This window comes from Physcomitrium patens, chromosome 16, assembly GCF_059467195.1.
Source record: "Physcomitrium patens ecotype Gransden chromosome 16, ASM5946719v1, whole genome shotgun sequence".
Lineage (NCBI taxonomy): Eukaryota > Viridiplantae > Streptophyta > Bryopsida > Funariales > Funariaceae > Physcomitrium > Physcomitrium patens.
In genome coordinates this window covers 15,846,506-15,862,500 of record NC_143425.1, presented here as the reverse complement: position 1 = coordinate 15,862,500, position 15,995 = coordinate 15,846,506, and the positions used below count along the sequence as shown (strand labels likewise).

The 15,995-nt window shown below is 32.7% G+C and overlaps 1 protein-coding gene across 2 annotated transcripts; it reads left to right on the top strand.

Annotated features, from left to right (window-relative positions):
• The first annotated feature begins 12,474 nt into the window (after positions 1-12,474).
• LOC112293354 (uncharacterized) lies at positions 12,475-15,084 on the top strand. Of its 2 annotated transcripts, none has more exons than XM_024542655.3 (2): positions 12,475-13,006; positions 14,273-15,084. In XM_024542655.3, the coding sequence occupies exon 2, from the start codon at positions 14,320-14,322 to the stop codon at positions 14,674-14,676; it is 357 nt and encodes a 118-aa protein (XP_024398423.1). In that variant the 5' UTR covers positions 12,475-13,006; positions 14,273-14,319; the 3' UTR covers positions 14,677-15,084. The 2 variants fall into 2 exon arrangements, with proteins under 2 accessions (XP_024398423.1, XP_090099620.1); XM_090243494.1 differs by lacking the exon at positions 12,475-13,006 and adding an exon at positions 13,054-14,098.
• Positions 15,085-15,995: the final 911 nt, after the last annotated feature.

Below are 15,995 nucleotides of genomic sequence, written 5' to 3'. Positions count from 1 at the left end.
GACGAATTGTATTCACGACATACTCTGATCTTTATTCTCTTCAAAGATGATTAATAGGGCCTCTCAACCATTGATAGTGTCCCATACCAAAGAGGAAAGACCACCCAATTATTTGATCGTTGTTGAGGCCTTCATAACTTCCTTCAAATAAAACATTATGAATACTGTTAGGAGTTGTTCATACTCTATAAAAATCACTAAACATCGTCAATTCCTTCTAAGGTCGTGATACCAAACGTATTATATTTTACCATCTATTTGAAGAAGAACATATCATTCTTAAAGACCTTCATCTCGATTGCGTCGTCTTGAAGTTTGAGACAATCATAATGTCTCGTCTAGTAAGTTAGCAAATAAAGGCTCTTCAATTGAATCCGTTGGTTGTTGGTTCTATATCTCCTGAGCATCACAACTACAAAGAAGCTACAAAAAAGGATTGAAAGTAGAATGATATCTTGCCTGGATCTTGTTTCTTTTATAAAGAAGGTTTTCATCTTGATTTTGATGGATGTCGTCAATAAAAAGCCTCCACCGCCTTTACAACATTTATAAGATTCTTTATTAGCTTCCATGTGCGTTCACTACTATCATATCCGCACCAATGGACAAGATATTCTAATTTATTTTGGCGTCGCCTTGAATCTAAGACTTCTACCACTTCAAACTCTTTATTATTGTCCACTTCTATAGGATGAGGTAGAACTTGTCTTCTTTTTGGTATGTCCACTATCTTGTATGATTCAAGAAAAAACACATAGAATAGTGGATGGATTTTTATTAACTTCGATAGATTTAAACGATATACAAGTGGATTGATTTGTACAGAAATAGAAAATGGTTCAAGCCTTTGATAGTCCAACTTGTCACAAGGACGAGTGGTCTTGATATTGCGACGAAGTAACCATACCTTATCACCCATGTAGAATGGTGGTTGTTCGTTTTGATAGACATCTGCATTGACTTTTTGTTGTTCTTGAGCTTCTTTTAACTACGCCTTCATTATTGCATGAAGCTTTGACAAATAAATTGCCAAATCTTTCGCAGCAAGATTATCAACTTTTGAAAAGTCAAAAGTATCAATTTGTGGATGATAACCATAATTAGCAAAGAAAGGTGTTTGTTTTGTAGAAGAATGTACCGTGTTATTGTAACCAACTCTACCAATGGCAAAAGAGTTATCCAATCATCTTGTTGGTAGTTAATGGTACATCTTAAATACTGCTCCAAAATTTGATTAACACGCTCCATTTATCCATCAGTTTGAGGATGGAATGTCGAACATAGTTTTATATCCACTTTTAGAATCTTAAAAAGAATCCGCTAAAATCTTGATACAAATTGAGTTCCCCTATCTAATATAATATCCTTGGATAATCCATGATAGCGATAGATATTGTCAAGAAAAAACTTAGCTGTTTCTTCACCTAAGATAAAATTTATATATAGTACAAAATGTGCCATCTTGATAAAATGATCTACTGTCACGAATATAGAGTCATAAGAACCTGAGATTCGAAGATCCGTGATGAAATCCATAGAAATAGAAGACCATGGTTGTTTTGGAATAGATAATGGCTGAAGAAGTCCGTAAGATCAATGACGAGGAGTTTTTGATTTCGAGCAAACATCATAAGATTATACAAAATCTTTAACTGCTTTCCACATTTGGGGCCACTAAAAGTCCCTAGATATTAGTTCCACAGTTTTATTGTATCCAAAATATCTTGCTCCTGAAAAGTCATGACGAGCTTGAAGAATATGTAATCGCGCTTCACCTTCTAGAACATATAGACATCCCTCAAAATATAGTAGATTCTTCTTGAATTCAAACTTGGAAGTATCATGAGACTTTGAAGGATTTTCTTTAATATCACGAATAAGAGGATCAGAAGACATACTTGACTGAACTTGCTTAATGAAAGTTGAATCAATAGTTAGTATTGATCTCGACTACTGAAAATTTTTTGGAATAAAAAGCTATTAGATGAAATTTATCATCTATTCCCATTTGTGACAATATGGCAGTCAAAGCAAAGTCTGATGCATCTATTTCCATAAAAAATGGCTTAGAAAAATCGACGCGATACAAGATTGGTGCAAAAACAAAGGTTCTCTTCAAAGCTTCAAATGCTACTTCTGCTTCTTGATTCCATTGAAGTTTGTCTTTGCAAGTCAAACATGTAAGTGGAGCTCTAACTTAAGAGAAGTCTTTGATGAAGATCCGATAGTAGTTGGCAAATCTCAAAAAGCATTGGACATTTCTTACCGTTTTTGGAATCTTCCAATCCATAATAGTTTGAACTTTCTTAGGATCCATCATAAGTCCATCATTTGAAATGATGTATCCTAAGAAGTCGACTTGAATAGTGTGGAATACACACTTTTCTATCTTGGCATAGAGTCTCGCATCTCTTAGTTTTTGTAATACATGACGAACCTGAAGTACATATTTTTCTATGTTCTTAGAATAGATTAAGATGTCGTCTAGATAACAAACAAAAAATCATTTAAAAACTCTTGAAAGACATCATTCATTAGATGTTGGAATAATGTTGGTGCATTTTTAAGTCCGAAAGGCATGACATTGTATTCAAAATATTCATACCTTGTTCGAAACGCAATCTTCCATTCATCTCCTTCTTTGATGCATACCAAATTGTATGCTCTCCATAGATCTATTTTTATATAAATCTTAGCTTCATTCAACTGATCAAGAAGTCCAGATATCAAAGGTAGCGGGTACTTGTTTTAAATACTGATTTTGTTGAGTCCTCGATAATCAACACACATCCGCAATGATCCATCTTTTTTCTTTACAAATAAAATTGGAGCTCTTGTTGGAGATTTGGAATGGCGTATGAAGTTCTTGGCCAAATTCTCTTCAATATACTCCTTGAGTTCAGCCAACTCATTTTGAGATAAATTGTAAATTGATCCAAATAGCGGTTGTGCTCCTTCTTGAAGGTCAATTGAGTAGTCATAGGAAGGATGTTCTGGAAGAGTATCCATATTTTTTTTCTCAAATACATCTTGAAAATCTTGATATTGGCTTGGAATGCTACTTGAAGTCTTTCCACCAGTAGAAACAAATGTGGCATAAATGACACAAGGTGATCTTTCTTTTGCAGTATGGAAGAAAGCACTTGCACCTACAAATATAGGTTGAATTATACTAGACTTATGACTTTCTACTTGATTAACTACATTCTTAGTTCTACTTTCAAAAAATTCAAGACTACAAGAAGTTCAATCTATTTTAGGGTTATATTTTTTTAGCCATGATAAACTTAAAATGACTAGATTAGAAGGAGATCTAATGATATTAAATATTATAAAGCTACTATGACTATTAGTTGCTATTTCTATAGGAAGGATTTCATGAGTAACATCTCCTGAAGACAACGGACGACCATCTAGGACTTCTACATGAACATGTTTAGTTTTCTTTTACTAAAAATATGCTATGTCTTTTAGCAAATTTTTCATCTAAGAAACAAGTTGAGGCTCCTGAGTCTAGCAAGGCAGAGGCTTTGAGATGTTTAGGTCCTAAAATAATATCTATCGTAAAACATGGAGAGGATTCTGAGGAGAGGATAGGACCTTCACTAGGCGTTGTACAAAGTTCCAGCCGCACGGTCTCTATTGTAACTGGATAAATTTATTTTCTGACATGCTATCTTCTTTCATTACCGTACTCCTCATTTTATGGTTGTGTTGCTTCTTTGGACAATATTGAGTAGTGTGCTTAGGTTTTCCACAATATAAGTACACTCCTTCTTGATGACGACGAGTCTTTTCTTGTTCAATAAGAGGTTTGAAATGTACTGCATCAGTTTGTATATCCTCTACTTCCGAATGTATGTGTTGAAGAGATGTTGGTATTGCTATTGAATTATAATTACGTTGAGGTCCACTTGTACGGTTCTCAAATCGAAATTCAAAAAGATGATTGTCACACTTCGCAACAAAGTTAATTGCTTGACGCAATGTTTGAAGATCAGATAAGTTCAACATTAATTTTTTACTTCATATTGTAATCCGTAGAGAAATTAGCTAATAAGTGCAGCATCATCCCACTTGATATCATTTACAAGTTATCAAAATTGTGAAGCATACAATGTTATTGATCGATTGCCTTGTCAAAAAATATGGATCTTATTGGTTGCAACACGAATTGTATCATATTCTCCATACATGGATCAAAACTCTGCCAGAAAAGCCTCTAGATTATTCAATATTGGATCTCGTTGTTCAAGAAAAGATGGAAACCATGATAGTACTGAACTTGAAAGAAGCGTATCAATGAATCTAACTTGCGATCTTGGAGTTGGATAGCTTTGGGGTTGAAGTTCAATCACAAGTTGTACTTGATTGATAAATCCTCTAAACTTTGTTCTGGTACCATCAAACTTCTCAGGTAGGACAATTCTTAGTTCTCTAACATTGGAAGAGCGTTCTACCATAGGAGAAGGAACATGATTTAATGCAGATGTTGAAGTAGCTCCAATCATTTCAATATCTTCACTTCCTGCCAATCTTGTTACTCCTTGTGGTGGTAAATTGAGTTGATGCATTGCAAGCATTAACTCCCTCAATTGCTCTTGCATTTGTGCAATTGCACTCTTCATTTCAACGAGTTCTGCCATGATAACACTTAAAAAAGAGGAGATGTCTAATATCACTCAAGACAAATAGAAGAGAGAACTTGAGAATAAAGAAAATACTAAGGACAATATCAGTTTAGAAGAAGGTAATTTGCAACTTCTAATATGCTTGTGTCTTATCAAGAAAAAGGGATAATGCACTCTTAATCAAGATTAGACAAAGCTCTGATATTATAGGTGTATTCTTGTCAATCTGTCAAGGTCAAGAACATAATAAAGACAAATAAACAAGTGAGACTTCTCTCATAGAAAGATGACAAAATAGAAATAACTTGATATATATATTAAGAAAGAAATTGGAATGGCTATTGCCAAAAGCCAAGAAAACTTCAGATCCTTGAAACTAGACTAGAAAGTAAGAAAGGAGTTGACAAGAGTGAAGAAGGCTTTACTCTTGTCTCTATATATACTATCTAACTAGAGGCTACGTGGCGACGTTCTATAGGACCTCCAATATGTGTTGACTTTGTAGGACACATGCCTTGACTTACAAGGCAAGTTTTTCTACGTGTGGGCCATATAGTTAGCTTGGTCTTCAAGCTAACAATATGTGTGGCACATGGCAAACTTGTTGACCACGTTTCTAATCCAAAAAGTCAATTAAAGGCACCTATAAAGTCAAAGCAATATCTATGAAGCTTTAAGAAGTTTCCCTATTAAGTACTATAGAATTAACTTACTTTTATATACTTTTTATTACTTCTACTTATTTATACATGTAATCATTGGCTTATATGTGTATGTCCATGACAGAATGTTGTGAAACATAGTACTACTTTGTTCCTACCATCCTTATCAACCTTAGTATGATCTTTTAAATAATACTTTAAATTTTAAAACTATTAAATTTAATTTAAAAATTAATTAATATATTTTATATTATTTGGAAGGTATAACTTATAAAAAAATATTGTATGAAAAACATAATAAAGAAATATATACTTGATGTAAAAAGTGTTAAATCTACTTGATAATACTTCTATTAGAAATCAACCTATTTCACAGAATATCATGCTTTGGACACTCTGACTTATCATTCATTCACTATCTGGCACATCCGTTAAGATTATACAATTATATAGAAACTTTAGACCTTTAGTATTAATACATGTATAAATATAGCACCTACTTCTCTTCTACATTAATAACTTCTTATAATCACTGCAATATCATTGAAAGCCAACCAATAATCTCTATAGATGTATAGTTTAATTTAAGTATATATTTAGTAGAATAATTTGTATTAGTCATTTCAATGTACTTAATTTACTTAGACAATAAAAAAGACTTGTGTTTTTAAAAAGAATTTAAAACAACAAAAAATAAAAAAACTTTGTATAAAAGAGTCAATTCAAAAAAAATTAAAAGAAGAAGAATTAAAACTAATGTAAAAAAGAATAGAAAAAAAATTAGGAATAGTTAGTGGAAATTGATAAAGTGATTAATCACCCATGTCTTAAATAGATAGAGTGATTTTAAGATAGTTAAAAATAAAAATATATTTAATTAGTTCAAATAGTATTAAAAGAAATTTATTATAAAATAGATATAAAAAACTATTAATTTATATTTTGAATATGATAATAAGAATGGTATAAAGAAAAAAATCATGAATATTCTATTATGTCCATTTTTTCTACTTTTTTTTATACATGAATAGTTTTAAGTCTTTTAATCATTTAATGACTTAAGAAAGAATTGATGAAGACCTGTAGGTTTTCATCTAAAAATTAAAGAGGATGAAGAGCCAAAACTATGAAGTAACAAAGGAAATAGACAATTATAAGTCAAAGTTCATTAAGTGTAAGTCAAAGATGTATTGCAAATAAATCACATCAATGGACTACTTTTGATCTTCAAAGATTTATTTGGCAATAGTTGAATACTACAAGATATGTAAAGTTATAAAGAAAAAGACTTTGAAGAACTAAGACATCCAAATAGATTCAAAGTTATTTGGTATTGAAGAATTAAAAAACTTTAACTAAGATAAAGTATATAATATTAACAAAGTCTTATACTTTGTTATTAAACTTAACCTTGTCAATGAAATCAATATCAACTTTGGATACTTATATGAACATTAAAAGAAAAATTATGTCTAATATAATCCTAATCAAATTCTAATATAATAAATCCTAATAAAATCTTAAACAAATTTTAATCAAATTTTAGAAAAATTCTAATCAAATCCTAAATAAATCCTAAATTCTAATCCTAAGCCAAATGCTAATCAAATCTTATACAAATTATAATGAAATCCTAACGAAATCCAAAAAAAATTCCAATCAAATTCTAAGCCAATCCTAAGTTTTAAATAAATCCTAATAAAATTCTAAATAAATCATAATCATATCTTAAATAAATCCTAATCAAATCCTAAAAAAAAAAATCCTAAATCCTACTTCTAAGTCAAATTCTAATCAAATCCTAAATCCTAATGAAATCTTATCAAATATTAAAAAAACCTTAATCAAATCTTAATCAAATCCTAATCAAATTCTAATCAAATCCTAAGAAAATCCTTAATAAATCCTAAATCCTAATCCTCGACCAAATTCTAATGAAACCTTAAATTCTAAACAATCTTAAGAAAATTTCAAGTAAATTTCAATAAATTACTATAGCTATTTGAAACCTAAATAAATATTAATTGAATCATAGATCTTTACTAAAATTTCATCCAAACTTCAATCAAAAAATAATTAATAAGCATAAAAAATTTGAAAAGAATTAAACTCATCAATTGCAAAAAAAACTCTCAAAATCTCTTGATCATTGAGCGCCATCTTTCTCCGACTTGAATATTGATCTTTCAACACTAATTTCGCCTTGCTAAACTCTTCAATTATTCTAAAAATTGGATTATGTGTAAATATTTAAGTCTTAAATGCTCTCATTGAATTTTGCTTTAATCCAAGTAACAAATATTACTAGATCTTGGAATCACTAACTGATCCTAAATCTCAAATTTTTGAGACCATAACCCACAAAAACCCTCATATGCTTCAATCTAATTAAGCAATTGACTTCAAATTTCTTACACACATTCACAACATTCACAACAACAAAATTTTAAAATTTCACTTACAAATACATTTCAAAGTTCATAAAATCCTAAAATTTGTAAATTTATTTTATTTCTCAAAAATTTAAATCCACTAAATACATTATTAAATTTGAAAATTCCTCAAAACCTCAATATTAATCTAAATAACATGAAATCAACTCTTAAAAATTTTATTTTCTAGTCTTCTTTCAAATTCTACTCTTTGATTGACAAAAAAACCTTGAAGTTGCCATAGGTGCTAGGTTTTGTACCTTGGAATCTGATTTCGATCCTAGTTAACAACCACTCCTCTTTGGATATCAATCCTTGTCTTCTTGAGGTAATTTTTATTAATATCAACTCTTAACTCCCTTCTACATATGAATATCTCCTTTATTTTTCTAATCTATCTTGTTTTACCCTATTTATGGCTCTATAAAATAAATAAAACTTATTTTCATAAAAAGTAGCTCTAACACTAATAGATTTTACAACCTGCTTGTCATTTATCTATATTTTTTACTATATAATTTTAATTAGGCTCTTCTATAGTAAACCATTTTTCTTCTTTTTTCATCTAATGGCCATGTTACTACATGACAATATAGAAGCTGCTTGCATACTTGCCTTGAGAGACTTGCATAACCTCTTAAGTAATCTTGATATAGAATAAAATATATTTAAAATATTGAATAGAACATGTGATTTTTGCAAAGATTTTTTTAAAAAAATAAAAAAATAACAAATAAATAATTTTTTTGATATTTTTATTTGAAATCTATAAAATGTCAAATGATGTTTATAAAGAAAGGTTTTTTTAGAAGCACATATCCTTGTAGATTACTTTGTTTTGCTAGAAAATCAAAACAACTATGAAGTAAGAAAAAAATTTGGTCATACAACTTTGTATTTTCATTTGCTTCCACATGTTTATAAAACATTGGATTTTAATTAGGTCTTGGAATCTATATCTATTATACAAATGACTCCTATTATCATATGATAAGAGACTTATAACCGTGGCTTAATGCATATGCTTAGTTTTTGCATTCTTATATATAAAATTTTAGAAAATAAGTTTTAAAATAGATGTGGTCAAAATCCAAATCATGACTTGATTAATTTGGCAACAATTTGAAGAGTACTTAACAAAATAAATCTATATGTAAATATTCTTAAACATCTTGTTGATTATTTATCTATTAATCAAAACAAAGAATTAAATTTTTTCATAAGAATAAATTTCTTAAACTATGAATGTTGAGACTTATACAAATATAACATATTAACAACAAAAAAAATTAAAAAGGTTTTTTCTAAAGAGATGAAAAAAGCAAGCAACCATAATTTGATTAAAAAACAAAGAAATAGATAAGATATTTAATTTGTGCATATTATCGCTCTTGAATATAATTTATTTTAATATCCTTTGCTCTTCTTTGATGGCCATGATGTATGAATTGTTGGAAACCAATAGGTGTCATTATCTAATAAATTTTTGGAAACCAATAAGTGCCACTATCTAATAATTTTTTGAAAATTAACAAATATTATTACTTGATAAATTGTTGGAAACCAACAAGTGTCATTATCTAATAAATTTTTAGAAACCAATAAGTACCACTATCTAATAAATTTTTGGAAACTAACAAGTGTTACCATTTGATAAATTGTTGGAAACCAATAAGTGTCAATATAAGTCTTTTATGTATGTAGATTGCATATTTGGAAAACACAAATAACTATTTATTAAGATAGACATCTATTTCAATAGTACATTATCAATGTAGTGACAATAATTAAACAAAATAATTTAAATTTTGTGATTTTGAACTAAGAGATATTAAAAGTTGAATTATATAGCTGATTAACAAATATTATTGCAATAGATGTTGATTTGAATATAATACAAGTTAGGCATTATATTGTCCTTCTTGCAATATGTAAATTAAGATTTAATGATAATTATTTTTTCAAAGAAAATTTCTAATATTTTTATTACTTTTACATTTAATTCTAAATGGGCTAAGATTACAAGTAAGTTGTTTGAATGCCAAATTGCAACTAATGGATCTAATATGTTACAAGTATCTTTAATACAAAGGCATATTTATTTCTTGAAGTATTAGTAAGAAATGCATGATTTGTTGATGTATTTGGATTTTTTTAGAAGAGAATATCAAAGTAAGGATTACCACTTATTTATTTATTTATTTATTTATTTATTTATTAAAATCTTTGCTCAAAATCAAAAGATTACTATTATGGTAGCAATAGATTGATTAGTCTTAGCCATACTATTGTCAAAAGATAATGTTGAGCTTTACAATACAATGACCAATTGTTTCTTACATAGATCGTGTGGAATTGAAAATCCAATTATTTTTTTCATGTAAAATGACATTTGAACTAAGAGATATTTTAAGACATTTTGTGATCAAATAATACAAGGTAAAGATTGATATGTTGAATAATGACAACTTGATAACATATGCATTTTTTAGTACAATTCAAATAACTTTGTTTATAATAATTACTAGGTTGTTCTTTATATTGTGTATTTTTACAAGAAATTTAATATGCACATCAACATCATGACTAATGTTAAGTATTTATTCTAATATGTGTATAAAAATCCATATTGAATTATAGTCAAAGTTGTAGGACTAATGAACAAAGTTAAGCAATTATTTGACGTATTTAGACCCAATCACAGTATTTGCATAGAATGTATTGTAAATGGTCATTAGTGATATGCTTGGTTATGCATTTACTAAACCAATACAAAATTTTGTTTAATAACAACAAGAATTTGGCTACAATTGATGTGCATGGCACATTGCAACAAACAAGGCTTATTGATATGATTGGGTTTGTTTGGACAAGAGATCATGGTTAATTTTAGAAAAATAAATGACACAAAATCTAAGAAATTGTAGTATACTAGTAAAAAATTGAACTAAGCTGCAAGACAACCTAAGATATCTGAAAGTAATTGACATAACTTTTTTTTCTTTCCTCCATGAGCCGATGCTTACAACTCAAGAAACAATGTAAAATAACAAACCAGATTTGTAAAAATGACGTAAAGGAAAAACACCAAGGTTAAGAAAGCATACAATCCTAGTTCTCATTTTCATGCCAGCTATGAGCTTTTGAGACTTCAACACTGTTGTTAGTTTCAATCTCAGCCTTTGCAAGCTCTTTGAAGTGAGCTAAACCGCTCTTGGAGCATACGCAGCAAGCAAACGATCGACGGCCCTCAGCTTGAAACCAAAGGTTTCCGCGCAAAGGTGGGCAGATCTACGCCAACATGTGTCTAGATTCCAGAGGTTCCTTTGCAACTTGTGAGGCCTTTTTCTGAGCTTCGCAGTTCGAAAGATTCTACATGGGTTAATCGAGTTAAATCAAAGAACTCCTTGGGCCACCAACAGACCACACAAACTGGTTGATTTCTCTGGTTGTTTGCGAAGAGTGGTAGCGAAACCGCTTTTCCTGAGCTTCACAGTTCGCACCATGCGACCGCTGTGATCCACCGAAAACTGGTTGAATTTTAACCTTTGGTGATCCAGATGAAGTTGTGGCCTGAACTTGCAGCTTGCACAGAGGAAATAATCTAAACTGATCTTTAACTTGAGCCTGAGAGGCAACATCTTGCACTTGCAGTGAAACAAGGTGTATTTCTGCCTAATTATGTTTACCTTCTGTTCCACCTTCTGCTTAAGCTCGTTTAAGAAACATTTGGATAATGGGAGATTGGTCGAAGTCATGAAGTGCTGGAGTGCGTTCGGTTTCGGCCCGAAAATGTCATGGAGTTCATAGAAGTGAACGTTATTACAATTTTATGGAACAATACGTGTTTGTAGTTGCACTCTTACTTTGACAAATTGAGTTTTTTTCATTGAAGAAATATCTTTGGATGAAGTAACCTGAGATACAGTTTTCAGTATTTAAAAGCGTTCTATGTACGAATAACTAACATAAATACGTCTACTTTTGCTTTCAAATGTTTGTAACAAAGGAGAGGAATTTCTGTTTAAAAAAATTAGAAAAAAATTAAACCAATATACAATTTATGATCCACAGTTTGAGAAATAGATGACCAATGTTTGCAACAACATTTTTGAGTACTTTCATATTTTGAAGTAGTTTCCCAAATTGAATTTCAACCTTGTGTGGATTCTCAAACCGTCACAACGTAAACATCTGACCGATGTTTTATCCCGATATACTATTAAAAATGAAAACCAATTTTTTTTAACCATGTCATGAACTATTCATTTCTAGTAAATAATCTTTCAAAAATTGAAGTATGAACCGATCATGAAAACATGCAAAAGAAGAAGTGAAGAGGTTAATTATTAACCATATAATACAAGAAATATAAAATAAATTTTAGTTTGATTGTCCTGTCATTAAAGTATAGACTATCATCACAACCAAAGCACATTCCTGTACCACACAATGAGTAAAAATTGTTACCAAGTGCAATGAAGTAGTACTCAAATGTTCCATAACATCAAATTTAACTTGCAATTCCATCACCAAAGGACGGACATTGGCACACTCACTCACATGTTTTTAATGAATCCAGTGAGATCACCGTAGATTGTCACATTAAAAGTCATCACTGAGAATCAACTGTTCCGGTCCAGAGAATCGCATCCGTTACGGTACTTAAAATGATACTCTTTCTTTGCCATATCAGCTTGCTTGATAATCAGCAGAACACTGAACGAGAGGAATAAATGTACACTAATCAGAGAGTTGGGATGACAGCCAATGGTGTTTGTAATTCGGTACATACTAAGGACCAGGTGAGTTACCTCGAAGCTCCTAGTTTTGCTACCGGAGACGTTGTAGTGGATTGATACAACTCACAGGGAATAACTAGATGTCAGCGCAATCATCATCCAAGGATGGCCACAATAGTGACAAAACCATCAGGGGCTCTACGTGAGGGCAGCCATCAGGTTATGGGAAGAGGTGTCAGACAGAGAGGGCCCCTGTTGTGGACAGGAGCGGCGAGCGGAGGATCTTCCTGAAAGCCCTCTCGGCGACCATCGTTAGGCGTCGCCATCAGGGCGACATCGTGCTGGCTTTGATCTATCATTCTGACGATGAGCACTGCTCTCCTAGAAGCATTCAAATTGAGGACTTCGACCCACTGCCATAGATCCAGATGCCTCTATCCTTGCGCTGCACCTGCTCTGCCTCTTAACTTTCACCCACAGAACTTGGACTTTGCGTCGCTGCTTGGACACTACCCAAAGGAGCGAGCCAAGCATGTCAGGTAGGGATGCTTGCCAACCTTTTGTCACTATATTTGCCTAATCTTCAATATACTTAACATTCGCCCACCTTCTCTAGTTCTCGCTTAAGCAATTGTCTTCTTTCATCCCTAGAGGTTTATCACTTGTTCAGCTAGTTGTGGATGTCGTTCGGGAGGTTTGCATCTCAGCGAATTGCTTGTGTGCTCGACATCAGTGCTGAATTATGGATTTTGCCCTTTTTTTGTTCCGATCTGCTTCTTAAGGCACTCTTGGTTTGTGCGTTGATTCACCCGGATCCTTGGTTTTAGCAAATTGGTGTGGTTAAGGATATGTGGGTTGTGCGTAAGCTCGTTTGAAGTTGCTCAATTTTAAACTCTGTGTTGACAATTAGGCTTGGAGTTCTACGTGCATTGTTCTGTTTGGTAGCTTCCTTCTCAAATTTGAAAATCTGGGTTAGTCAATAGTCCTTGCGTAGCGCTGACAAGAAGTCTAGCTACACGGTGCATTGTGAAGCTCAGAGCTCTTCATGTCCTGTAGGCACAAGTTTCTGCTAACCTCTCGTTCAACAACTGAAAGCTGCAAAATATTTTCATCATCCAAGAGACTTGCATATAATCATAAGATTTGGCAGGTCACCATTTTCCATTGTTGCAAAACCTGGATTCTCTTAATTAGTTGACCACACATCAGAGTGTTGAAGTCTGATCTTACGAAGAGAACCACTTACGAATAGAAAACGGCTACTCTTTTCAGCAGTCATAGGCGAGTAACGTGTCTGCCTCTTGTGTGTATTCCGATTGAGACATACCAAACCCATTACACAGCACGTCGGGTGACAGCACTAGCTCTTGCACAGCCTCCGGTGGATTTCTGGAGCTGCTTTGTTGGCTCCTTACAAATTGGTGAAGTGCAATACGTTGGTGGTTTACAAACGTGGCCAAGAGAAAGTGACTTCTAGATATGCACTATCATCTCTTCTTCTATTCATAAAGTTGCCAGCACTGCTACAGAATTAAGCTACGAAATCTTTATGCAATTTTCATTGCAAGTAACCTGTTGTCCACATCACTGAACCTCTCAGCGTCTGTTTTACCAACGTAATTTTATTCGATGTATGAACCACTTCAAAGAATCTTATTCAAGATATCCTTGCTAGGTGTTGATTTAAATTAAACGAGGTAGTTGCAATCGTTATTACAGTAAAGAGAAAGTATTCAGGTTTAAATCTCAAGTAGACACAAAATGTGGAGGTCTGACGCTGGTTTGACATGTTGGCGCATATCTAGGATTTGATACTCGGTGAACCGCTTCTCCACCGAATACTAAACTCCACATGGCTATTCGCCGGCTAAGAAGACATGCCCGCAACAACGGATTTCGTCCAGTCCCGAACCCTCGTATCCGGGGCCAAGTGCCAGCCCCAAAAGAACTGCCCAGAACCATGCAGATACTAGTGACCACCAGCAAGACATTCACGGTAGAGTTGCTGGAATCGAGCACCATGCGAGACTTGAAGGAGAAGATCGAAGACGTGGAAGGCACTCCAGCTGAGCACCAATTCCTCGTCTGCCTCTCTCGCAACAAGTTGTTGCAAGCCGCAGACGGCGATCAGTTGACGAAGCTGGCAGACATGGGTGTGCACAATGGGTCCACCCTGCAAATGGTGGTTTACACGGGTCCTAGAGAGTAGATTTCAGCTCATGGCCACCGCCTCTTCAAAGCATTAACTCTCATGTAGGTTCGCAAATCTGCAGTAAACACTACCGACGGCTACCAGATAGGAAATGAAGTTGTCGATGGCGAAAGGTCTGCCACGAGTTCAGTATCCTTCTCCGCAATAACCAGTTTCATAGAAACTTGTTCAGTAACTTCTACCAAGCAGTTTGATAAGATTTAGATGATGGATGTTGCCGTAGATCAATGGAGGTGCGAGAGTCTGCAGTGGTGAGTTTAGCTTGCCTTCAGTGTGTCTGAGGTCTGATCTGAGAGCTAAATCACTCATTCAGATTTGTCACATTACAACATATAATTGATTACCACTCTTGGATGTGGCCAGAGTGCTTCATTCTGGTTTCTGTTCCTCAGATTCTTACATCAACTCAACCGAGAACAGCCTTATATCTGGTGACATTGCAGCGATTCTTTGTGAATTTTCAGACGATGGTCAATTATGGGGTTTGATTATTATACTACAAGGTTTCAGTTTGCATATTGGAATGGAGTCGGAGGTGAAATGCCGTAATGGAGTGGACAACAAGGCAAAGCAAAGAGAAAACTAGTCGTGCAAGTTTTCAGTTTCTTATGTTATTCCTTCGAAGTTGTGGGCATTTTGTTGTGTGAGCTGCATGATCAGATTGAATTCTGGCGCCAGAAAACTTGGGAGACGATGCAAGTTCGTGTGATGGTGGTGAGCTGGACAGGTCTCTAGATGCACTTGCGTATACAAAAAAAGTTAACTAAGCAAGTTTATATGCTTGTGGAAAACAATAACACAGTGAAATGATCCAATTAGATTGTATGCGGTTTGAATTCATTCTGAGGTGTAACTCGTGATAAATCAGTTCAAAGAAATTAATACGATTTTTTTGTGTTTATATATATTTGAAAAATAAATTAATAAAGAAACATACAAATAAATATATTTTTGTGTATTTATCTTATTTCATTTTAATTTGAGAAATGTTGATTTATCAAAAACAAGTCTAACAAATTTTTAAATTACAAAAAAGTCCTTGTGATGACATTGTGGAGTGTGCTACAGAAGTGCAATTGCAAAAGAAGGATTTGAGGTGGGATCTTCCAATATGGGTTTCAACTCAAGGTCCAAGGGGAAATGGCTTATGAGGCTAACATCTTCCAAAAGAAAATTTTGTAAACTTCAGTCTCTTAATATTGAAGAAAAAGACTTGTTCTGAAAAGAATATAAAAAATAGGCATATCAAATGTTGATTCATGTATCAAAATAGGCCCACAAATTTTAAATTTCAAAAACATGAGTATAAAAAATAA